At 38.6% G+C, this 26,643-nt stretch overlaps 1 protein-coding gene across 6 annotated transcripts in view; it reads right to left on the reverse strand.

Annotated features, from left to right (window-relative positions):
• The window catches only part of CCDC30 (coiled-coil domain containing 30), a 116,224-nt gene that overhangs the window by 54,802 nt on the left and 34,779 nt on the right, over window positions 1-26,643 (reverse strand). For 4 of the 6 annotated variants that reach the window (XM_043878448.1, XM_043878449.1, XM_043878447.1 and 1 more), the window contains exons 7-9: window positions 25,153-25,224; window positions 21,279-21,394; window positions 18,038-18,136 (exon numbers count right to left, since the gene is read on the reverse strand). In XM_043878448.1, coding sequence (XP_043734383.1) covers window positions 18,038-18,136; window positions 21,279-21,394; window positions 25,153-25,224 — 287 coding nt within the window. Of the gene's footprint in view, window positions 1-897; window positions 1,068-5,949; window positions 6,088-8,210; window positions 8,337-18,037; window positions 18,137-21,278; window positions 21,395-25,152; window positions 25,225-26,643 lie in introns of those variants that run through there. The other 2 variants (XM_043878452.1, XM_043878450.1) reach the window with 2 other exon arrangements.

The following is a 26,643-nucleotide window of genomic DNA, read 5'->3' on the forward strand; positions in this document are numbered from 1 at the left end:
GATTGAAGGCAGGAGGAGAAGGGGACGACAAAGGATGAGATGGTTGGATGGCATCACCAACACAATGGAAATGAGTTTGAGTAGGCTCCGGGATTTGGTGATGGACAGGGAAGCCTGGCGTGCTGCAGTCGATGGGGTTGCAAAGAGTCAGACACGACTGAGTAACTGAACTGAACTGCGCAACCAAAAATGAAAGATACATTGGCTGGAAAAGTAGAAACACAAGAGTTACAGGGCAAGATTAACAACAGTGAAAAAAAAAGAAAAAAATTCTCAAAACAATTATCAGATGTAATGTTAAATAAAAATAGCAAAAAACAAACCTCTCTGAAAAGTATGGTCTTAATTATGTAAAAAATACATACATATTTGTATTTGTTAGTGTTAGTCACTCAGTCATGTCTGACTCTCGGCGATCCCATGGACTGTAGCCCACCAGGCTCCTCTATCCATGGAATTCTCCAGGCAAGAATACTCAGGTGGGTTGCCATTCCCTTCTCCTGGGGATTTTCCCAACACAGGGATTGAACCTGAGTCTCCTGCATTGCAGGCAGATTCTTTACAGTCTGAGCCACCAGGGAAGCCCCAAATACATGTATGTGTATGGGAAAAAAGACAAGAAAGAAAAAATTAGGACAATAACATTTTTCCATAGTGGAAATTATAGGTTACTATAAACTCCTTATACTTTTCCATGCTTTCCAGATTTTCCAAAAAAGCATATATTTATTTTTAAAAGAAGGAACAAAAGTTTAAAATTGTAATAACATATCAAAAGCCAAGCTTTGGGAATTTTTTGAACTGATTTTTCCATGCACATCATTTGGAAATGAATATCAAAATTATATAATTATACCCCCCAAATAATTAAGGTGACATGAGATTTTCTCCATTTACCAGAGTTCCTCTTCCTCTTCCTTCAGGCTTTGAATATCTACTCCCAAAATTGGTACTTTAGGCACAAGATCTTTACAGGTATTTTCACTTGTAATTAAATTAGCAGCTGAAGTTTTTTTCCCTACAGTAAAATTATTTAATTGCTCAAATTCTTGTAAAAGCATCAAGACCTGTTAAGTAAAAAGACAAATATTCTATTTTGCATACTCTTTTATGTGACTGTAAGAAAGTATGTTAATTTCATTACATGCTTAAATGATTATTAGCTTAAATAACACAAACTGCATCCAAACTGAAGTCTTATTCCAACTTAATACTTTGCAGTTGTTACCTAATCTAACCCATTTTTACCATAGGCATAGGAGTGCATTAAGTCCATGGTTTTTAGAAAAGAGGGTATTTTGGGTCTCTGGGATTAGCTTCCTAGAGTGATGTTTAGGATTGTGCTCTTTTAACAAGCAAAAAGATGTGTTACCCTATTAGAGCTTTTGCATTATTATCACATATTTCTGTTCTCAAGTTTAGAGTGTACTTCATTTATTCAAAAGCATTTATACTGTTGCAAGAAAACATTAGAAATAATATTAGCTATACATGGCAGAGAACATAAGTCTTCCAATCAGATTTTACTTGTTTGGAAACACTTGAACATGTAAAGACTCCCAGACTATTGTAGTGATTCTCAGATTTTAGCTAATAAGAGCATCACATAAGGAGTTTAAAAAATGCGGTCTCACATCGCCACCTCACTCCTGAGATTCAGGTCAGTGGTATGGGCTGGGAAATGGGAATGTGCACTTCAGATAAGTCTCCCAGACAATTCTGATTCCAGTGGATGCTTTGAGAGGCACTGTTCTGCTGTGTAGTTTGGCAAAATATTCACTCAGGTTTTGTTGCTTTGTTTTGTTTTTTGACAAACAGATTCCTTTCCTCAAATGCATATTTTCACGTAAAACGAAAGAATGCCTGCAGAAGGCAGCAGAAAGGGTGGACGGGGGATAGTTCCAAGAATGGAAGATGAATCTCCATTCAAGTATTGCATGAAGAGAGACAACAACCTGTCTGACTCCCATTCTGAGCCTCTCTGAAAATGCAAAGTTTTTATAGTTATTATTAATATGTTTGATACTAAGAACACAGTTTAAGTTACTTTAATGAATCTTTTTTATCTTCTTGGCCTTTTCAATTTTTCTGAAGAAAAACCACAGTGTGTGATATGGGTTATAATCCCATAAAGCTATATATGTAATCTCATATGGATTATAACCTCTCCAGGAGAGAAATTTGATCTTACACTGGACCTTAGGAGGTGGGAAGATACAGACAGGTGAAGAAGAGACTATACAATATTTCAAGCATGATCAATACGGTCAAAGGCATAGTGTGTAACTGAGCAGGGAGTATTTTTGCTCAAGTGAAGAGGATGGTCTTCCTGGAGTAGAGGCTATAAGATGAGGAGCCGAGGAAATAAGACAAGATTGAGGGGAGGAATCAGATTATGAAGAGACCTGAAAGAGTAATTTTCTTAACGAACTTGTGTAACTTTTGTGAACAGGAAGACAGATTCCAAAATGCTATTTAAGTCACTGATTTTTATAGTCATTGTAAAAATTTAAACATTACAAATAGTCAATGTTAGTTTCTTAAGAAGTAAAGAAAGTCAAACAGAATTTAGACTTGACATTCTAGCAAAGTGAGAATTGCTGACGGTTTCTAAAGTGGAAGGTGACCTTGACACTAAGCACTTTCTAGATATTCTGGATTCTCAAACGACCAAGTCATTGGATATTATAAGTGGTCAGCTTTGCTCTTTATCACAAAGAAAGTTAAGTCCACAGGACCCTTCATGGCACAGATGCTGTGGAACAGGAGTAACTCTGTTCCACAGGTTCCTCCCTACCGAAATTTTATCCTGGTGACATAGCTCAATCTCATAACCAGCCATGTCGAAGTACCATAAAGCATTCAGTTGATTATTCCACTTTCTGCTTAAGGCCCTAGAGGAGTGAGGACACAGCTCAGGCTGAGAAACACCAGGCAACTTGGTACTTGTTCATTATTCCAAGTCTGGTTTCCCTATCTGTAAACTGAGGAAGCTGATACACCCTCTTCTGGCTCTAAAATTCTGTGGCCCAAATAAAACAACAGCCTATAAAACAAGGGCTTTAATAAATACATAAAATACAATTTTTAGTCACTCTTAGCAAGACTTGGAGAAGGCAATGGCACCCCACTCCAGTATTCCTGCCTGGAAAATCCCATTGAGGAAGGAGCCTGGTAGGCTGCAGTCCATGGGGTCGCTAAGAGTTGGACACAATTGAGCGACTTCACTTTCACTTTTCACTTTCATGCATTGGAGAAGGAAATGGCAACCCACTCCAGTGTTCTTGCCTGGAGAATCCCAGGGATGGGGGAGCTTGGTGGGGTCTATGGGGTCGCACAGAGTCGGACACAACTGAAGTGACTTAGCAGCAGCAGCCACAGAAAATAATTAAAGAATCAAAGTTTCAAAACTGAAACTTTTAATAAGTAAAAGTTTGATGGGAAATAGAATACCCATAGTCTCAAAGTGCCTCCCCACAGGTAGTTATTAATTGCAAAGGGAATTGTAATAAATTTATAGTGGAGAAATCTGACAGATAATACCTTACCCAAAGTAAATAGAACAAAAGGACATCCTTTTTTGTTCTGATACAATGCACTGAGAAGGATACAGCATCACTTCTGCAGTATTCTTGCCAAAATTATGTAATCTAAATTATACTGTGAGGAAACATGAGAAATACCCAAATTGAGGGACATTCTTGAAAACAAATGATTTGTACTCTTCAAAGAGAGCAAAACCATGAATAACAAAGAATGAGGAACTGTTGCAGATTCAGGGAGCTTTAGAGATATGACAGTTAAATGCAATGTACGGTCCTGGATTGGACCTTGGACTAGGGACCTTTGCTATAGAGTGGGACAATTGGTGAAATTTGAATAAGAGCTGTAGATTACAGTACTATATTAATATTAATTTCCTGATTTTGAGACTTGTACTGTGACAAAAAGATGTCACTATTTTCAGCAAACATATGGAAACATTTGGGGTTAAAGGAGTATTAAGTCTCCAACTCATTCCCAGGGTTCAGGAAAAAAGTGTGTATCTATGTGTGTAGAGCAAGAGTGAGAGAGATTGATAAAACCAAATATGGTACCATGTTAACATTTGGAAGGGTAAAAGTATATGGAGAATCTTTATACTATTTTGCAACATTTCTATAAATCTGAAATTATTTCAAAATAAAAAGTTTTTTTAAAAGAGAGGGAGAGAAAGTCCCATTATCAGAATAGTGATCTGGATCTCTGGCTTTATATTATATTCTTCTCACTTCCTTTCATTCTTTATGTTAGGTTTTCTGATGATACTTTGAGAGACAAGGTCCTTTCGTTGTATACTGTGATGAAAATGCATCTTGCTGACAAGGTCCCACAAACAAAGCTGAGATGTAGGCTGTGCCAACATATTACCCAATTGGCTGGACCTTTCCCTCCCTAGGTCACATGCTATTTGATCTGTGCCCCAGTTCCTCAGCAACTTACTCTGCGATTTCAGAGCAACAATTTTCAGATAGGATAAATTAGGCCTTGATTTAGTCATCTACCTCACATGTTGCATTAAAATGTAAATCAACATATTTTAACCATTGTGTTCAAGCCTTTAGTCCTCCCTACCATTTTAATCAACATAAGAGAGTAACCGAGGGTGGGAATTTTTAGCCAGGAGTTGGTGATAACCTAACAGGTAGGACTCTGGAAATTACACAGCTGGCAACCTCTCCGTTTAGTGTTGCACTGACCCTAATCTGGCAGTGCTATTATTATACTGGGGGAATTTGCTGGTGTTGGGACATTTCACCATTTTCCTAATTCTAAGTTCAGTATAATTAGAAAAGATGCTTTCAGTTTTTAAAGTTGAAGCCATTTTAGTAAACGTCTGTTTGTTTTTGCTTTTTTTTTATTGTGATAAAATATATAAAACAAAATTTACCATCTTAACCATTTTTAAGCGTACAGCTCAGTAGTATTAAATATATCCACATCGTTGTGCAACCATTGCCACCATCCAACCCCATAACTCTTTTCATCTTGTAAAACAAACTCTGTACTTATTAAACAATTCTTACCTCCCCACAGATCCTGGTAACCACCACTCTACTTTCTGTCTTTATGATTTTTGACTACTCCAAGTACCTCATGTAAGTGAAATCAAATAATTTTTCTGACTGGCTTATTTCACTTAGCATAATGCCCTCACGGTTCATCCACGTTGTAGCATGCTGCAGAATTTCCTTCTTTTTAAGGCTGAACAATATTTCATTATATGTATATACCATGTTTTGCTTAATCATTCATTCACAGATGGACACTTGGGTTGCTTCTACATTTTAGCTATTGTGAATAATGCTGCTTTCAATGTGTATGTACAAATATCTGTTTAAGTCTTTCTTTGGCATATTTATCCAGAAGCAGAATTTCTGGGTTATATGACAGTTCTGTTTTTAAGTTCACCTTTTACATTATGTTATGGCTTCCCTGGTGGCTCAGACAGTAAAGAATCCGCCTGCAACGCAGGAGACTTGGATTTGATCCCTGCGTTGGAAGATCCCCTGGAGGAGGGCGTGGCAACCCACTCCAGTATTCTTGCCTGGAGAATTCCACGGACAGAGAAGCCTGGTGGACTACAATCCATGGGGTCACAAAGAGTCGGACATGACTGAGCAAATAAGTACAGCACAGCATGTGCTCTAAAAACTAAGCCACTGGGAAGCTTCTTTAAACTAAAAAATTCATAGGTTAATCCTAAGAGTAAAGTCCTGGCTGAAGTCTGAATATTTACTCTGAAATACAGCTTGACTTATAACACACCATGTGGCAATTTGTTCTATAATAATAAAAGAAACTCTGATTTCCAAGTCATCTCTTACTGAAATTAATTTCCTCTTATGTCATCTTCATAAAAGACAGGTCATATATAGAACATTTAAATACTAAATAATTCAGTCTCACCTTTGTTTCTAATTCAGAATTCTTTCTTTGTAGCAGGTCATGTGCTATTAACAAATGGTCTCTGTGTTCTGCTGCACCTGGAAGACTTTGAATTTCATGATAAAGGCATGTAAGTTCTGACTTTGATTTTTGCAATTCCTGATTAAGAAATGACAATATTTAGTAGAACAAAACAAGGCTTTCCATAGAAAATGTATACTACTGCTAAAAAAGGAATCTTTGAAATGATTCTGACAACTTTAAATATTTTAATTTATCCTCTGGCAGACAAATTTCTTTCTCTATTATAGATTCCTTAAGTCAAAAATTAAGCATTCTTTTTCTGAATTTGTCTTTCTCTTTTAATCTTCTTTCTGCTAAAAAAAAAACAAAAACAAAAACCACCCAGAAATTTAACACGAGGAAGCGCAAAGAGTCAAGGCAAGCGAGCCCAAGAGAGAGCCCAAGGCTCCTTCTCATAGGGGGCCTATGTCTGGGTACTGGGGTCTTCACTCAGAGCCTGGCTAGTACAGAATAGTACAAGCTAGTACAGAATAAGGTAGTTCCAGAAGCTAGCAGCAACTGGCCCAGAGGGGGTTTCTATCCAGGGACAACCCTAACAAGGCCAGGCTGTGTAAGAAGTGGTATTTGTTGGCCTTGTTAAAGAGCTCTTCTCCACAGGCATCAGGAACTGGGCTCTATAGGGCCTGTAGGAGGCCAAGTCTAAGGCCCCAGCTCTGGACTAGGTGCCCAGGCAGTGGAAAGCAGTCCTGAATCAGTCATGGCTATGAAGGGTCACGTGCCATTGGCATTCTTAATATCTATCATTTATAGGTTCAAAGACTGGGCTTCTATTTATCCCCACTTTATACAAGGTGCGTAGAGATAAATTCTTCAGCAATTCCTGCATTAGTTATATTACCTGCTTTAAAATGTATTCTTTTACAGTTTCTTTTTTATAGGTCAGGTGCTATGTTGTTTACCCTTAACCTTATGACAACCCCATGAGGCAGGGTTATTGAAATTGAGGCTCAGAGAATGTAAATGATCTGCCTAAATTCACATAGCCAGGAAGTGATAAAGCTGGGATTCAAACTCACTGACTACAACCACCGCTCTTCATGACAAATTATGCTGTCTTACTTAATGCATATTCAGTGACTTAACTAGGGATTCCTCTAATCCTCTGATTTTTTTCCATATTCATGAGAGAAAATACTTTAGTTAGATGTAGATTTTTATTAAATTTCTGCATTGATGACATAGAATATGCAGCATTTGACTGGTGGATGACAGGGCCTGAGAGCCAGGCTGTGGTGTAGCTCCCTATAAAGGGAGCAGATAACATAAAATTTACTTTATGGTGTTTCCCAGGTGGTGCTAGTGGTAAAGAACCTGCCTGCCAATGCAGGAGACATAAGAGAAACAGGTTTGACCCCTGGGTTGGGAAGATCCCCTGGAGAAGGGCATGGCAATCCACTCCAGTATTCTTGCTAGAAAATTCCATGGACAGAGGAGCCTGGCAAGCTATAGTCCATAGGGTCACAAAGAATCAGACACAACTGAAGCCACTTTGCACAAAGCATGCAAAAGGCTTTGTTACTATTCCCAAAGGCCTGAGATCAGAAAGGGAGGATAGTGTTGATGAGGAGAGAAGGTAGGGAGTGGCCATCCAAAACCATGGAAGAGGGCAAGTGCTATCAGTGTCCTACCTCATTCCATGGAAAATTCCTACTGGTCATCAGCACGAGGGAGAAAGCAATGGCACCCCACTCCAGTACTCTTGCCTGGAGAATCCCAGGGACGGGGGAGCCTGGTGGGCTGCAGTCCATGGGGTCCCATAGAGTCGGACACGACTGAAGTGACTTAGCAGCAGCACGAGATTTAGGGCACTGTGCCTAGCTCTCACCCACCCTGCAAACTGATTGTCACCACCCTCTGAATTAATGATCTAGACTTCCATGAACTCACTTACAGGTCTCTCTACCAAATATAGACTGGTATGTCTCCTGATAGACCTTTCCAAGATGGTATGACCAGCAGTTAAAAGGAGAGACAAGTCTGGGACTCTACAACCATCATAACAATCAAATCCCTTCTACTTAAAGGACTCTTTTTGGCTAGTGTTGGAACTCAGCCTGGAGAAACAACAGTCACCCTATTATTCCTAATACAAATAATATTCTATAGCTATAATTTATTTTAAAATAAAAATAAATAATATGAAATCCCTAAATTACAAAAGCAAAAAGAGGAAAATAACATCCTAAATGGCAAAATACCTCACTTTCAACTTCCAAAGCTCTCTGCTCAGTATTAAGATTAGATGTCAACTGCTTTTTTCTTTCTCTCTCTTCTGACAATTCACTTTCAAATATTTCAATTTTTTCTTGGCTCATTTTCAATATCTGCAAAAAGTATTTTAGATAATTAATTCTATATATTCAATACAATAATCATGTATCTTATACTTTGATAATACTTTTCTGCCCAACTCAATTATAAAGTCATATGGGGAGAGACGAACCTGGCAAAATTAATTCATGGTACCATAGCTCATAAGATGGGTTTTTCTCTCTAAGCCCCTTTTTCTCAGCTGTAAAATGAAACTAACACTTGTCCTACATACATTATAGCGATAACAGTAGGAGTCATCCTTACAATTTCAATATACTAGTTTATTCTAAATACAGTTTTAAAGGGCTCCTTCCTGAATGACTAATCCTGGAAGATTTTCTATAACCACTGATCACGATCATAGGATGTAAATTTACCATTCTTTTTGCCTACTTTTGGGACTTCTCTCATAGTTCAGTTGGTAAAGAATCTGACTGCAGTGCAGGAAATCAAAGTTTGATCCCTGGGTGGGGAAGATCCCCTGGAGAAGGAAATGGCAAACCACTGCAGTATCCTTGCCTGGAAAATCCCATGGACAGAGGAGCCTGGTGGGCTGCAATCCATGGCGTTGCAGAATCAGGCACAACTCATCAACTAACAGTTCACCTATTTTCAGTAATTCTTAAGCATCCTTATAGAGTCTGCCTCACCTGTATTACAAAATGTAACTGAAAATGACCTTTTAATTTCTTACATCATTCAAATCTTGTACTTTCACTGTCTCTTGACCTTTCATACTGGTTTCTCATCTGTCTTCCTATCTAATAATTCAGGCTCCAAGAGGGAAATCTTAATCCAAATAAACCATCAGCTAAAATACATACATATATTTGCTATTTTTAAAAAATGCTGAAAAGATAAGCTACATTTCTTAAGAATCTCTTCCGGAGGCTACAGCCTTGAAAACTCCCCTACCAGCAATTCCATCTTTTATCTGGTCTTGGATCCTTTGGAGAGTTGCTTTAAGATATATTTCAGTCCTTGCTCTGTTTGGCAACTTAACCAAAGGAACATGCACTATTAGAAAAACATGCTACAGAATCCCGATGATTCTGAATTAAACAAGTTGATAATTTACCTTATTTTTTTAACTTTTCTTTTTCATCAAACTTTAAACTTTTTATTTTGTATTGGGGTATAGCCAATTAACAATGTTGTGGTAGCTTCAAGTGAACAGTGAAGGGACTCAGCCATACAGATACGTGTATCCATTTTCCCCTAAACCTTCTCCCATCCAGGATGTCACATAACATTGAGCAGAGTCCCATGTACTATACAACAGGTCCTTGCTGGTCATCCATTTTGAGTTTAGCAGTGTGTACGTGACTGTCCCAAACTCCCTAATTATTCCTGGTTAGTGCTGATTGAACCAGTAATAAAATTAAATGCAAAGGAGGTTTATGAGTATTTAGATATAATTTAGAAACAGGAGACACCAACATTGATATTACTTATTACTATTATCAGAATTAGGTTTCAACAGAAACTTCAACTTGAACTTTTCAATTCAGAGATAAAAATATTCCTTTGCTAGGCTGAAGAAAGGAAATAATTGATTTGTATCTAATCAAATTTTGGGGAAAGTATTCTGGAGTTTGCTTATATTCCCAGGTTCATAACTTACTACAAGACTGTATTAACTTAACCTCAAGATTAAAAAAATAAATCCACTAGTTTAGTAAAGTTGGTTATCAATAATTTATCTTCCTCATGTTAAATATCAATAAAATAGAAATATTAATAGAAATTCCAGATCAATGAGTTGGGAAAAACAGGGAATTCTGCTGGAAAAATGGATGCTGAAACCTAAGTGTAGCTTTTACATATCCTCCTATCTAGCGGTATGGACAAAAGATCTATCAAAGAATCATGCTGACTTCCTAGCAGAAATGCACAAGGATACAGGGAAGAATATATTTTATCCCCAGGTCAGCTTCTCCCTGCTCATCAGCTGCCATCTGCACTGATTAATGTTTCTGTACATCCACACATGACATGCTGATGTATTCAACACTCAAGAGTCTACTTAGCCCTGCCCTTACACAGCCTGAGATGACCGAGTGCCAAGTGCAGAAAATGTTTTCAACTCTTAAAAATGAATGCTCCGCCCATTTCTTCTGTGTTTTCTCTATACAAGAATGCCATGTACTTTAATGCTATAACTTCCAAGAGAGAGCTTTTCAAAAGAATATATACTTGAAATTTACCATAATTTGTGGCATACTAAATACAGCCATACATTTAGGTGATTTATGTATTTCATGAGACTGATGATCAAAGTTTAAAGCAGAAAAACACAGGAAAGGGACCACAATACTGTGAGAAATAAGCAATGGACATAGTGATCTCTAGGCAACTGAAGGGAGCCTGCCTCACCTGTCAGCCAGCAGTAAGCAGAGGAGAATGAACAGACTTCTAAGGGATCGCCTCACTGGCACAGGGTAGCTGCCAACAACTCTGGAGAACAGTGTAACAGCTCAGAATCTTCCACTTGCAGTGTTCTACTATCAGAAGGGTGGGGGCCGTCTGACACTCTGAGCCAAACTGTGCCCCCCAGGCACCGTATGACGAGAGCGACCGCGAGCCTCCCCCTCCTCGCCCGCCACGTGCTTGTGTCATGCTGTCCTCTCTCACGGGCACAGTCGAAGGAGAGGGCAGATGCAGGCCCTGCAGAGAAAAAAATGCTGCCGGGTCATCACCTCCAGATAGGGACGTGCTCAGTGCTGGGTGTGCTGTAGACCCCATGAATTATAATATGCTCCCTCTATGAATCCTCACGAGAGTTGGTATGAGGTAGAAAATGGTCTCTAAGGCCAGACAGACCTGGATCAATTCCTGGTTGTGCCTCTTACTTTATCAAGTTCCTCTACTCAAGTGTGAAACAGAACATACCTACTTACCTCGGGGAGGACTGTTATAAGGATTATATAAGGTTATGTTAGTAAAACAAGATCACACATATGACAGATGATAAATACATCATGACTACTTTTTATTCCTGCCAGATACCTACCTTTTCTTCCATTTTAAGCATCTTCTGGGATCTCCCTGGTGGTCCAGTGGCTAAGACTTCATGCTCCCAATGAAGGGGGCCAGGTTTAGTCCCTGGTCAGGGAAGTAGATCCCACATACTACATGCTGCAACTAAGCATTTCTTTGAGAACATGGATACTAGCAGCACTAAGAATCTGTCTGCATGTAAAAATGGATAAAGAACATAGTCATATATGGAGGAGTCTGTCTGACTTAAGGGAGTGGTTTTCTAAATTATTTGTCCTTTTGAAGTTACAGGGCTTCCCGCTTCCTTTTATCTTCAGAAGAATTCTTATGGAGAAACTACATAGTGCCCACAAATGGAGGCGTCTCTGGCTGATGTGGAGGTAGGAGACCTAGAGATTTGCACCTACGAACAGCAAGAATCTCTGAAACACAGTTTGGAAATCATAGTGGCAAAAAAAAAAGAGCTTTGCAGTCAGTTGAAATCTGAAATCTTGACTTCCACATTTGTGCGTCTATGATCTTGGTTTCCTCATCTGTAAAGCAAGCTGAACAATACCTAAGCTCTCCAAAGGCTTGCTAACCTTAAGTGAATTATGTTAAAACCCCCACCCCCAGTGAAGTCACTGAAACATTATAGGTACTCAAATATTAGTTTCTATCCTTTTACTTACTTTCTGTAGGACACAGAAAATAAAGTAGCTACAGGTCAGGATAACTGCATGAGACACTGAGTACCTGGCATCTTCCCTGGCAGCTCAGCTCGTAGAGAATCCACCTGCAATGCAGGAGATCCCAGTTCGACTCCTGGGTTGGGAAGATCCCCTGGAGAAGGGAAAGGCTAGCCACTCCAGTATTCTTGCCTGGAGAATTCCATAGACAGAGAAGCCTGGCAGGCTACAGTTCATGGGGTTGCAAAGAGTCAGACACAACTGAGTAACTTTCACTTTCCCAAGACCTGTCTGAAAACTGAAGATCCATGACAAGGAAAGCATGGCACTAGGTCAAAATCTGGAAATGAGCTCAAGGAAAAGTGCTGCTATTGTCTCCCTACTGATTACAGTACACAGTTCCCTTCATTCCCCTACTGAAAAGACCCTTGACTTAACACTTATTGATATCCATCCAGCTACTAAACATAATCAAGGAAGCTTGAGGTTTTTTCTTCATGAAAGATTAAGAGAGAACTTTGAAAGCAAAAATCTATTTATAGTTACAACCTCTTTCCTCAGGAAATGACTTTAAAAATCATTTAAGTATAATTGACTACTTATTTCTTAAGTAACTTCTCTAATTTTAGAGACCTTCTACTTTATAGAGAAGAAGCATTTACTTACAGTGTTCCTCAGTGCCCCTTTCCAGCCGGCTCTGTGTGGGATGAAGTAGGTGAGAGGATCAGTGAGGGTCAATATAAAGCTTTATTATTTTAGAAACCCACACATATTTCAAGCCTTAATGACAAGGAAAAGAAAACTGGTTTCTATCATAGCCTAGACAATTGAGATGAGACAGAAAAAATTTTCCAGTACTTTAGGGAGAAAAACTGTATGACCTTCTTTTTGGAACATCTTTAAAAATAAGATAGATTCTCATTTACCCAGAATGTCATAGACAACGTCTATCATAGAGGAAGGTAGATTAACCAATTATTCTACAAGGGTCTTCTTTATTGTCAAGAATTCCATGATACAAAGGGCCACAAGGTATCATATCTCACTTCAAGAAAGAACATGCCGCATTCTTTCCAGGCAGGCTCCAGTGAATGACTGAGCATATTGAAAATAATAAAGCCTGGCCATTTCTGGCCAGTGTGGATCCTCTACAGGTTATTATTGTGCCAAAGCCCCCTGTTGGCCTGGGCTAGACTTAGGGCTGCAAGATAGTCTTAGGCTCTTCTTAACCAATTTTCCTGCTTTTTCTCTTTTCTTGAACAGATGTGAGAACTATATTATGACCTGAAGGTTTTGCCTGTCCATGTCTACTCCTTCCTTTTATCCTTCACAGGTACCACCCCTGTGAAGGACAACTCTTGTAATTCTAATCTTGGTGTTGCTTCCTAGAGCAGCCTCCTTCAGGTTGATTTATGAATGACAGAACAAAGAATGGGCCACAAACATGGTCACCATTAAAAACAAAAGAAAAGGATGATTTGATTAAAGACATAGATATAAATATCCAACAAGCTCAGTGAGCTGCAAGATGGATAAACTCAAAGAGACCCACACTGAGACACAGTAGAATCATACTACTAAAAGACAAAGACAGAAATAACCTTGAAAGCACAGCAAGACAGAAGTGACTCGTCATATACAATGGATCCTCAATGAGATCAGCAGATTTCTCATTAGAAGCTTTAGTGACCAGAAGGCAGTGGGCTGATATATTCAAAATGTTGAAAGAAAAAAACCTGTCAACTAAGAATCCCATATCCAGCAAAACTGTCTTTTCAAGAGTGAGGAAGAAATGAAGACATTCACAGATCAACAAAAGTTGAGAGACTTTGCTACCAGTAGACCTGCCCTATGAGAAATCCTAAAGGGACTCATACAGAGTGAAATCAAAGGGTACTAGACAGTCACTCAAAGCCATATGAAAAGATAAAGATCGCAGCAAAGGTAAATATATGAGCAATTATAAAGCTAGTACTATTGCAACAATGGCTTGCAACTCTACTTTTTGTTTTTTACATGATTTAAAAGATTAATACATCATATTAAAATTACATTTGCTATGACACTGATGAAATTTGAAGATATCATGCTAACTGAAGTGAGAAAGTCACAAAGAAACAAACACTGTATGATTCCACTTAAATGAGGTACTCAGAGTAGTCAAAACCATAGAGAAAGAAAGTAGAATGGTGGTTGCCAAGGCTGGAAGGGAAGGGCAGAATGAGGAGTGTTAGGGAAATTAAATAAATAGTCTTGTTTAGGCTTCAGAGACAAAGCAGGGAAGGCCTCTGACCTTGTTTTAAACCTTTAAACCTTTAAACCTTTTAAAACCTGCTTGGACACTGCCCTGACTGGGAGTGACTGCCTGCTGTGAGTCCAAAACTTGCAGCACCATAGATAAGATGGGGGAAGAATCTTGAGATTGTTGAGCCCCTGAAGGGGGCCTGGCTAACCAAGCCCCAGGCTTCAGTTCAGTTCAGTTCAGTTGCTCAGTCATGTCCGACTCTTTGAGACCGCATGGACTGCAGCACGCCAGGCTTCCCTGTCCATCACCAACTCTTGGAGCTTACTCAAACTCATGTCCATCAAGTCAGTGATGCCATCCAACCATCTCATCCCAGGCTTAGCAACTTCCAAGTTTTACAAAACAAAACAAACAGCATTAACAGGAAACCAGGCTCGCAATTTGGTCACAGACTGATGATGATACCAGTTTGCATCCATCCTGGGATTATAAGTGAGAACCCTGAACTGCAATCTCTGAAGTCTCACCCACGGAGCCAGCATGCTGCCTGGGACCCTTTCCCAACAGGGACTCCAGATGTGCTGTGACACAGGACTTCCCAGTGCTGTTTAAGTCTGGATGTTGGTCAAAACCCAATTTGGTGATGTATTCTCTGCTCTTTCTATTTCTCTTTTCTGTTAATGTCACTATGTTGAAAGTAAGCTAGATAATTCTCTAACATATTTCTGTATTATTTATTTGTATATTATGAGTGGCTTATTTTGTTAACAAATCCTTTGAATCTGAGACGAAAGTGAAAACTTTTGGCAAAAAAGGAGTTATTGTTTAATGGGTATAGAGTTTCAGTTTTGCAAGATGAAGAAAGGTCGAGAGGTGGATGGTGGTGAAGACCCTGATGCTGGGAAAGATTGAGGGCAGGAGGAGAAGGGGACGACAGAGGGTAAGATGGTTGGATGGCATCACCGACTCAATGGACATGGGTTTGGGTGGACTCTGGGAGTTGGTGATGGACAGGGAGGCCTCGCGTGCTGCAGTTCATGGGGTTGCAAAGAGTTGGACACGACTGAGTGACTGAACTGAACTGAACTGAATATCACTGAACAGTACACTTAAAATTCGTTAACAAGGTAAATTTTCTGTTTTATGTACTTTACTACAGTAAAGAAAAAATAGAAAAAAATAAGTAAAACAAAGACTTTTGCAGACAAACAAAATCAGAAAGCTTATCACTATATCTGCACTAGAAGAAATGTTAATCAATGTTCTTTGGGCTGAAGAAGTATGGTACCAGATGGAAATGTGGACCTGTGCAAGATAATGATGAACTCCAGAAATGGCCAATAAGCATAAGAAAATACACTCAGTATCATTAGTCAATCAGGAAATGCAAGTCAAAATTATACTGAGATATTACTTCATACCCACTAAGATGGCTATAATAAAAGAGACAAAATGTAACAAGTGTTGGTAAGACATGGAGAAACTGGAGCGTTCATACACTGCTGGTGGGAATGTTAGATGGTGCAACTGTTTTGGAAAATAGTCTGGCAGTTCTATGAAAAGTTAAATATAGAATTAATATATGACACAGCAATTCCACTCCTATGTACATACTGAAGAAAAATGAAAACTTGTTCACACAAAATTTTGTACATGGATGTTCATACCAGCATTATTCATCACAAAGTGGAAGACAATCTGACAGTTTCTTATAAAGTTAAACATGCACTTGCTCTGTGATTCAGTAATTCCACTGCTAGGTATTTATCTAAGAGGGAAAAAAAAACCAGACTGGTATGTGAATACTAGTAGCAGCTTTTTCATAATAGCTGAAAACAACCTGATTATCTATTAACCAGTGGCTAGATAAACAATGCATCATATATCTATATATACAGGAATATTACTCAGCAGTTTAAAAATGAACTACTGATACAGGAAACAACATGGACAAATCTCAAAAGCATTATTATATTAATAAGTGAAGGAAGCCAAACACAAGAGTATATACTAGATGATTCTATTTATTTAAAATTCTAGAAATGGTATGGTCATAGAAAGTGGTAGAGTGGGAGGCACTGATAACAAAAGGTGAGGGAACATTTTAGGTTAATGAATATGTTATTTTCTTGATTGCAATGGCTGTGGTTATACAGATGTATGCATTTGTCAAAGCTCATTGAACTCAACTCTTAAAATATGTATGTTTATACTGTATTAAATATTTTAATGAAGTTAATTTTATAAAAGAAACAAATAAGTTTTAAACATTTGAAAAATGCTCAATCTCACTACCACTAGATGATTGAAACGAAAACTACACTGAGATACCCATTCTCATTTGCATTTGGTAAAGATTTCATAAACATTTGCATGTTTACTAAATGCAAATATTTGACAATATATTCAGTTAGTGAATCTTTGGGAAACTATCTTTCTCATACACTGCTGAGGGAAAAGGAAAATGATGCAATTTCCACTGAGCAGTATCTGGCAACATTGACCAAAATTACTGATGCATCTACACTCTAACCTTATAATCCCATTTTTGTGACTCTATCCTACAGAAACACCTGTATAAATATGCAGAAGACTAGAAATAACTCGAGTGCCCATCAGCAGGAGACTGGTTAAACAAATTATAGTACATCCACACAACAGAATGCTAGCTGCTTTAAACAATGAGGGAGATCTCTTTGTAGGATATGGAAGGATCTCCAGAGGCATTTTAGTAAAAAAAGAAAGAAAAAAAAAAAAGGAAGGAAAGGAGGAAATCTGAATAAATAAGAGGAAATCTGAATAAATATTCAAAATGCTTCTATATGAATAAAGATATACTGGAAGGATAAATAAGAAGTTAATTAAGTCAACTTTAAATCAGAGTGCCACCATTCTGGGTTGCCTGGGAGAAATTCTGATAGACAATCTGAAACCTTGCCTGGAAATTCCTTCTTCCCTTCCTTCCTCCTTTTCTTTCCTCCCTCCAGCACCCTCCTTCCTTCATTCTTTTCTTCCTCCACCTTCTTTCCTTCCTACCTTTCCTTCTTTCCTTCCTTCCTACAAAATGCATTATTACCTGGGAAAGAGTTTTGGAAGACAAGAAGAACATTGGCTCCTTGGGTAGGGCATCAAGAAATCCGGTGGCTATAATTTCCTTGATACTGAGGAGGTGGCGGGTATAGGGCCCAGGGAGTTACAGTAAAAAAGACAAGTTCCAGTGAAGGAGATCCCTCAGCAACAAGGAACGTTACTCGTCTTAGGTGTACAAGAGAAAGGCTGCAGCAAAACCACCTCTCTTGGAGCTCAAAGTCTGAAACCACCCTCTCTGTGATACACTGGCTCTTGCTACAGTCTGCCTCGTGTTTGATCATTTTGACCACCACTTCAGAGGCTGACTGTGCTGAAAAGACCGCAAGCTGTACACGTTGGAGCCTAAACCACATTAGTTCTCTCTGATATGTGGTTCCCACTACCCCTCCCCTACCACCGGTTGACTCTATAAAGCAACTTTTCATTTTGATGATTAAAAATGCCCATACTGGTTGTATTTTTGTAAGATTCTTTTTTCTTTATAGAAACCCATTATATTTTTCATATTAATCATTCCCTGTGGGGAGGAAGTGAACAGAAACATATCCTGTCCTCTGTACTCAAATTTCTTTCTCCACACTCTGGCAAAGCAATAGGAAATGGCAGGCAAGAGAAGAGTAGCCTGTGCTCAGCACCCAGTGCTCTGGTGCACTGTGTAAAATGCAGCTCACTTCAAAACGAGAAGTCAGAAATTACAGAACTTTAATACCTCTACTTTCTGTCCAGCACCCACAGTTTTTCCAGGAGAGTGGTTTCCAAGATGCTTATTCTGCTGAGAGTCACACGTTCCTCTTTTAAGTCGTTCAACCTGAAATGCAAAAGCATTTTAAATACACAGTGAGGGGGGGTTGCTTTATTTTAAAAATATATAGGTTATACATGAATACATTCTTTTTGTGAAAAATTTAAACAACATATAGGTATATAGAGTAAAAAATGATCTTTTCCTTCACATAACTTTGCCCCACAATTCCATTTCCCTCTCCAGAAGTAACAATGTTTGGGATATACTCTTCCTGAACTTTATCTCACATGTATGTATGTGTGTTGTTGTTGAGCCGCCCAGTCACGTCTGACTCTTTGCGTGTATACATACATACATACATACATACATATATATATATATATATATTTTTTTTTTTCCTTTGGGGGCGGGGGAGGTTTCCCTGGCGGCTCAGTTGGTAAAGAATCCTCCTGCAATGCAGTAAACCCAGGTTCAATCCCTGGGTAGGGAAGATCCCCTGGAGAAGGTAATAGCTACCCACTCTAGTATTCTTGCCTGGAGAATTCTATGGACACAGGAGCCTGATGGGCTACAGTCCATGGGGTTAAGAAAGAGTTGGACACGACTGAGCAAACATATATAAATATATATGTGTATGTATATACAAAACATACACAAACATGTTTAACATACATTGAATATATTTTATCAGTATTATATGTACAAATTTATAGAGATTTAGACAACTTGAACAGTGTTTATTCATTCTTATGATTGCATTTTAAAATTATGATAAAATATACATAACACAAAATTTACCATTTTAACCATTTTTAAGTATACAGTTGAGAAGCACTAAACATATTCACATTATTGTGTAACCATCACCACCATCCATCTCCAGAGTTCTCATCTTGCAAAACTGAAACTCTGTAATCATTAAGCACTCACTCCTCATCCTGCCCTTCCCCACAACCCCTAGAAACCACTATTCTACTTTATGTCTCCGTGATTTTTGACTACTTTAGGTACCTCATATAAATGGAATTATACACTATTTGTCTTTGTGTGACTTGTTTAAGTAGCATAATGGCTTCAAGTTTCACCTATGTTGTAACATATGGTAAAATATCTTTTCTTTTTAAGGAGCTATTATATATATATACACACACACACACACACACATACATATACACCATACGTTGTTTATCCATTCATCTGTCAATGGATACTTGAGTTGCTTCAACTTTTTGGCTATGAACATGAGTGAATAAATCTCTGTGCCTGCTTTCAATTCTTTTGGGTATATACCCAGAAGCAGAACGGCTGGTAACTCTATGTTTAATTTTTAAAGGGAGTACATACTGTTTTCAAGTGTGTCTGTACCATTTTACATTCTTAACAATATAGAAAGGGTTCTAATTGCTCAACATCCTCATCAACATTTGTTATTTTTTATTGTTTTGATAATAGCCATCCTAATGAATTACTCTTTTTTTAATTTATTTTTTTTCCATTTATTTTTATTAGTTGGAGGCTAATTACTTTACAGTACTGTAGAGGTTTTTGCCATACACTGACATGAATCAGCCATGGATTTACATGTGTTCCCCACCTCGATACCCCCTCCTACCTCCCTCTCCATCCCATCCCTCTGGGTCTTCCCAGTGCACCAGCCCTGAGCACTTGTCTCATGCATCCAACCTGGGCTGGTGATCTGTTTCACCCTTGATAGTATACTTGTTTCAATGCTATTCTCTCGGAACATCCCACCCTCACCTTCTCCCACAGAGTCTAAAAGTCTGTTCTGTACATCTATGTCTCTTTCTGTTTTGCATATAGGGTTATCATTACCATCTTTTTAAATTCCATATATATGCATTAGTATACTGCATTGGTCTTTATCTTTCTGACTTACTTTACTCTATATAATGGGCTCCAGTTTCATCCATCTCATTAGAACTGATTCAAATGAATTCTTTTTAATGGCTGAATAATATTCCATAGTGTATATGTACCACAGCCTTCTTATCCATTCGTCTGCTGATGGGCATCTAGGTTGCTTCCATGTCCTGGCTATTATAAACAGTGCTGCGATGAACATTGGGGTGCACTTGTCTCTTTCAGATCTGGTTTCCTCAATGTGTATGCCCAGGAGTGGTATTGCTGGGTCATATGGCAGTTCTATTTCCAGTTTTTAAAGAAATCTCCACACTGTTCTCTGTAGCGGCTGTACTAGTTTGCATTCCCACCAACAGTGTAAGAGGGTTCCCTTTTCTCCACACCCTCTCCAGCATTATTGCTTGTAGACTTTTGGATAGCAGCCATTCTGACTGGCGTGTAATGGTACCTCATTGTGGTTTTGATTTGCATTTCTCTGATAATGAGTGATGTTGAGCATCTTTTCATGTGTTTGTTAGCCATCTGTATGTCTTCTTTGGAGAAATGTCTGTTTAGATCTTTGGCCCATTTTTTGATTGGGTCATTTATTTTTCTGGAATTGAGCTGCAGGAGTTGCTTGTATATTTTTGAGATTGAATTACTCATTCTTGCAATAAAATTTTTTGAACACTTACAGTGTGTGCCAGGCATTGTATTAGATACTAGAGATATGATTGTGAAATGAATATAACTAAAATTGAACTAATATATAGTGTATCTAGAACCTGGAAGTACACATTAAAAACGGTTCAAAAACATAACACAAGTAAGTGTTTAGTATTAACAACCTCAAACTTTGGTAAATGTGAAAAGTATAAACTATTATCTAAGTCCTTATTAAAAAGAAAAGATCCTAAATTAAAGCACAATCAGTTCAGTTCAGTTCAGTCGCTCAGTCGTGTCTGACTCTTTGCAACCCCATGAATTGCAGCTCGCCAGGCCTCCCTGTCCATCACCAACTCCCGGAGTTTACTCCAACTCATGCCCATCGAGTCGGTAATGCCATCCAGCCATCTCATCCTCTGTCGTCCCATTCTCCTCCTGCCCCCAGCATCACAGTAGCAATAACATTACTGTTCAGCATATGTGGTTAAAATGTATGAAGCAGAAATACTGATACAAAGCATCCAGGTCAAAGTCTGGCATCTACCTGCATTGTTCCAGCCACCAGAATCAGACTTCACTAATGACCAGTGGTTGATGTCTCCGTCTAGGCTGCTCTAACTGCTGTTAGTCTATACACATTTAAATTAACTCTAGGAACAAATTTAATTAAACAACTTACCTCTTCTCCAAGTACTTTTTTTTCTGAGTCAAGTGATTGAACCTGATTTCTTAGAGCCAGAATTTCCTCATCCAGTCTCTGATTATGTTCCTTTGCTTTCTGTAGGTCAATTGAGTCTAAAACAAAGAAAACGCAATTGATTCAATTGGACTGAAGTTTTTTCGAATTAATTTATTTTTGGCTGCACTAGGTCTTCGATGTTGTGCGTGGGATTTCTCTAGCTGCTGAGAGCGGGTGCTACTCTTTGCAAAGGTGTGCAGGCTTCTCAGTGCGGTGGATTCTCTTGTGAAGCACAGCCTCAGTAGTTGTGGTACACAAGCTTAGACGCCCCACAGCATGTGCGATCCTCTTCGACCAGGGATCCAGCCTGTGCCCCCTGTATTGGAAGGTAGATTCTTCACTACTGGACAACCAAGGAAGTCCGTGGATTGAAGTTTTAATTTGGGGGCACTAAGTCTAAAAACTGAGGAAGTACTATTTCCTACTGTTCTTGTCAGCTCTACCATGTCTCTGCACATGTGATTCTCTGCAAAGAAGAGCTGCTAGACTCTCAAGTCCAACCCTAGAATGTTGTACCAACTCATGAAACAGAACAGAATGTTTCTTCAATTCTCATGCCAGTCTAATGAGTTGGACTTTTTCAGAGCAGTGTTTCCAGCAATAGAGGTTCTTCCAGGACCTGGACTTTTAAAACAATTTAAAACATTTAAAACCTAAATGACCAAGAAAATCATCTTCCTAAGCTCCTGTGGTCCCACCTCTCTTACATGCATGTATGCTCAGTTGCGTCAGTCATGTCCAACTCTTTGCGACCCCGTGGACTGTAGCCCGCAAGGCTCCTCTGTCTATGGGATTCTCCAGACAAGAATACTGAAGTGGGTTGCCATGCCCTCCTCCAGGGGATCTTCTCAGCCCAGGGACTGAACCCGCAGCTTTTATGTCTCCTGCATTGGCAGGTGGGTTCTTAACCACAAGTACCACCTGGGAAAGTCTCTCTTACACACCTCATGTATTTCTTGGTACTTCTCTTGCACTTGTTAACAGCAGGACCCCCATAGACAGCTGATGCACTGAGCTAGGAGCAGCGAACAGACAGACTATCCAAGTGAAATCAGATTAATTCATCAAAATCATCTTTCTCCTGTAGCAGCTCTGCCTGTAGGCCACTCTCACCTCAGCACTTCATGTTGAGATCTGCTGTTTCTAGCACTCATCAAAGTTTCAATAGTATAAACTTGTTGCCGGTAATTTTCTTGGATCAGCAGCTGTTTCTTTTTTTCACTTATGTTTTTCCTGTTTTTCTTTTGTTGCCGTAAAGTTTCCTTTGTCTTCCTTCTTCATTGCCTGTCTGGTTTTTAACTTGTATTAATTTTTTCTTTCTTCATTTTTTCGTTTCCCTTGCTATCCCCTTTTTCTCCTTAGCATGTGAATTTTTAACTTGAAAAATGCTGAAAACACGCTAAAAAGAAAAAAAAATTTACAATCCATATACATATATGGAAGGCAAGATTTGTTCTAACTTTTGCATATGCAGTTTAAAAAAATTTGAACAATGCTATACAACACTGTCTGCAAATTTACCACCTGTGAATACATCATGGATATCTTTACAGGATAGTCCACCTAAAGTCATTTTTCATTTCTTATGTGGAACTATTTTTAAATTGAGATATAATTTATATACAATATAGCAAACATATCATAAATGCTCAGTTTAACGAATTTTGAGAATTTTATATACCTGTGAACTTGCCTTCAAAAAGATACAGAATATTTTCATCACACCATAACATACCCTCAAATCCTTTTCAGTTAGTTCTCCACTCCCACCCACCCCTACAGTCACTTTCTGACTTCTATCACAGAGACTATTAATAGCTTTGCTCATTCTTGGTTTTCATATAAATTAAATCTTACAAAACATATATGTTTATTTCAGGCTACTTTTACTCAATATATACAGTATTCAGGGGATTCACCTGTATTTTATTGATAATTTGTTCCTTTTGAGTCCATCTTATTAATATACTATGATTTGTTAATGCAGTATCTGATTTTGTTCTGCATAGTAAACCACTGTCCAAATTGCCATTTCAATCTCACTTTCCTCCTACTGATGAAGATTTAGATTTGCTGCCAGTGCTTATTCTTGTAAACAATTATATAAGGATTTTCCTTATTCATCAATCTCTAAGTCCTTATGACATTATTTCCAAAAAAGTTAATCCCCAGAAAGAAATGACATAGCAGGATCAGAAGACATGCGCATATAAAAAATTTGACAGAGCCTGCCAAATTATTCTTCAGAAAGATTGTACAAAGCTACGTTTTCACAATGGCATTGTCTATTTCTCTATACTATATATTACCAGTATTTTTAATTTTCATAAATCTTAAAAATACAGTTGAATAATGGCCTATTTTACATAGGTCACTAAAATTAGTTCTGTTCTGCTTATCACAAATGGAATACAGACTTTTTGTTTTTTAAACATCAAGCTAGGGCTTCCCTGGTGTCTCACTGTTAAAGAATCTGCCTGCCAATGCAAGAGACATGAGTTCTATCCCTGACCTGGGAAAATTCCACATGCCGCAGAGCAACTAGGCCCAAGCACAGCAACTATCGAGCCTGTGTTCTAGGGCCCGGGAGCCACTATTGAGCCCAAGTGCTGGAGCTACTGAAGCCCAGGTACCCTAAGGCCCGTGCTCTGCAAGCAGAAGCCACTGCAATCAGAAGCCCACACACTGCAGCTAGAGAGGAGCCCCTGCTCTCCACAACTAGAGAAAAGCTCGTGAGGTAACACAGACCCAGCACAGTCAATAATAAATAAATAAATAAAATTATATTTAAAAAATCAACCTCTACAGTTAGGTTCAGAGCGGATATTCTCATCCAACCCTTATCTACCCTGACCTGAAATAATGTTGTTAATGTGCGTGTGTGTGTGTGTGTGTGCGCGTGTTCAGTCACTCAGTCATGTCCGACTCTTTGTGACCACATGGACTGTAGCCCACCAGGCTCCTCTGTCTGTGGGACTTCCCAGGCAAGAATACTGGAGTGGGCTGCCATTTCCTCCTCCAGGGGATCTTCCTGACCCAGGGACTGAACCCACATCTTCTGCGTCTTCTGCAGGTGGATTCTTTAACACTGAGCCACCAGGGAAGCTTATCCTGTGGTTACCTAGGGACTTTCCAGAAGTCTTCACTGTCAAGACAATAGACACCTTTATTAGGGTGAAGACCAAATACATGTTACTTATTATAAATTATAACATCACAGGGTAAATAAACCTAGTTTTATGACTATTAAACCAGTTTTATATAAGCAGTTTTATAAGTATAAAACCAGTAAACATATTTTAAATTATTTTTGTAGCTACTATCATTATAACACTCAAATTTCATTGTATTTCACTGTAGCTAGTATCATTCATACATAGCCAAGTTAGGGTGAGGTGTTGTTAAATGCATTATACAGTGTCTTAACCTCAGTGGTCCCAGTAAAACACATATTGTTTGTGTTAATCAAAGGTTTTGCAGTCAGACGTATAGCTCTAATACTTAATGTAGCTACTGGATAATTCATTTAACCTTGCCATAACTCAGTTTCTTTATCTATGAAATGGTTAGAATAATACTACAACTTGGCATTGATGTTAGGATTAGAGATAATGCATGTAAAATGCCTGATAGGGTATGAGTTAGTAAGCAACAAGTGGTAGTAACAGTAATAAGATGGTAGAGATAGTAATAATAGAACTAGTAGTAATATCATTATTTATTAAATATTATTTAATAATATTACTTAACATAAATTATATTATTGTTTAATGTTTTATTATTAAATATTATAATATCTGTTAAAATTACTCACCATTTTCTTTCAGCTTTATCAAATTTTCTTTCAATTTCTCAATTTCTAGTTGAGCCTTCTCAAGTGCAGAATCTAAAAGAAAAAAAGAGCAATATATTTGTGTAAGGAGCAAATGATTAGCATAATAAATTTCAAATGACCTTCTGGAACACTTTCTTTCTGATGGCTGTCCTCTGAGTTTCTGCATAAATGTCACCTCCTCCAGGAAGCTTTCCCAGAGTCCCTTATTAATGTTCCTACTACATCTTAGGTTTCTTCCTACCCCTAATATTGTCTGATCATGTAATCTTTCCCTGTTTCCCTAACCAGATTCTATGCTAAAGAGTTTGGACCACTGTAAACAAAAGGAATAGCTAAAAGTTTTTAAGCATGGTACTACAAATTTAGTAAAAAGAAATTACACCCATAAATACTTAAAATTAATGCCTGAAATTAATAATACTTAGAATTTCACCAGCTGTTCCTAGAAATAGCAAAACAGAAAAATTTCAGAAATAACTTTTGGTACTATTCAAGAATTGTATGAGGATTGCAGAATGGCATAGAGAAAGTATATGGGGCACTGGAGTCTATTGAATTTGTGTTCTCTAACCCAGGTTTATCACTTTGCCTCCTGTGGTCTACTCATCACCAATGCTACAGCTGATAGGCCTCCTATAATGCAAGTTGAGGAATCTCCCAGAAGGGACCAACATGAATCTTACAAGAGATCATTCCCAATCACATAGAAAAGGTACATGAGGCAAAGTCCAGAGGAAACCAGGCACAAGCTTCCAAGAGTCGTCTCTCAGCAGTCATACAGGATGGGCTTAATTTCTCCAGCAATGAAATTGACAATTCACATGAAAAGTCTGCCAAGAAAATTCATTACAGACTCAGCAGCCAAAGTTTTTATTGGGGGCTACTTCAGTCCTAGGTGTTCATTGGAAGGACTGATGCTGAAGCTGAAACTCCAATACTTTGGCCACCTCATGCGAAGAGTTGACTCACTGGAAAAGACCCTGATGCTGGGAGGGATTGGGGGCAGGAGAAGAAGGGGACAACAGAGGATGAGATGGTTGGATGGCATCACCGACTCGATGGACATGAGTCTGAGTAAACTCTGGGAGTTGGTGATGGACAGGGAGGCCAGGCGTGCTGTGATTCATGGGGTCGCAAAGAGTCGGACATGACTGAGCGACTGAACTGAACTGAACTTACATAGACATCACCTTCTGCCTACGACATACCAAAATTCCAGACTCTCAGAAGGAAAGCAGGTTTTCAGCATAAACCACATTGTACAAACAGGTCAGGCACAGGTGAGCCACTATTATAAATTGGGGGAGGGAGGGAACCTTCTCCAAATCCAAGTTCTCAGATGCTAGCCAAGGGCTAACCTAACAAACAGGACTTTCTAAGGACAGCAGGGTCAAGTCTTCTATTTTAACTATTTTCTGCACAGGATGGATATACATTTTGTTTATCCACTCACCAACGATTAAGCTGTTT

Source organism: Cervus elaphus, chromosome 20 (assembly GCF_910594005.1).
Source record: "Cervus elaphus chromosome 20, mCerEla1.1, whole genome shotgun sequence".
Classification (NCBI taxonomy): Eukaryota; Metazoa; Chordata; class Mammalia; order Artiodactyla; family Cervidae; genus Cervus; species Cervus elaphus.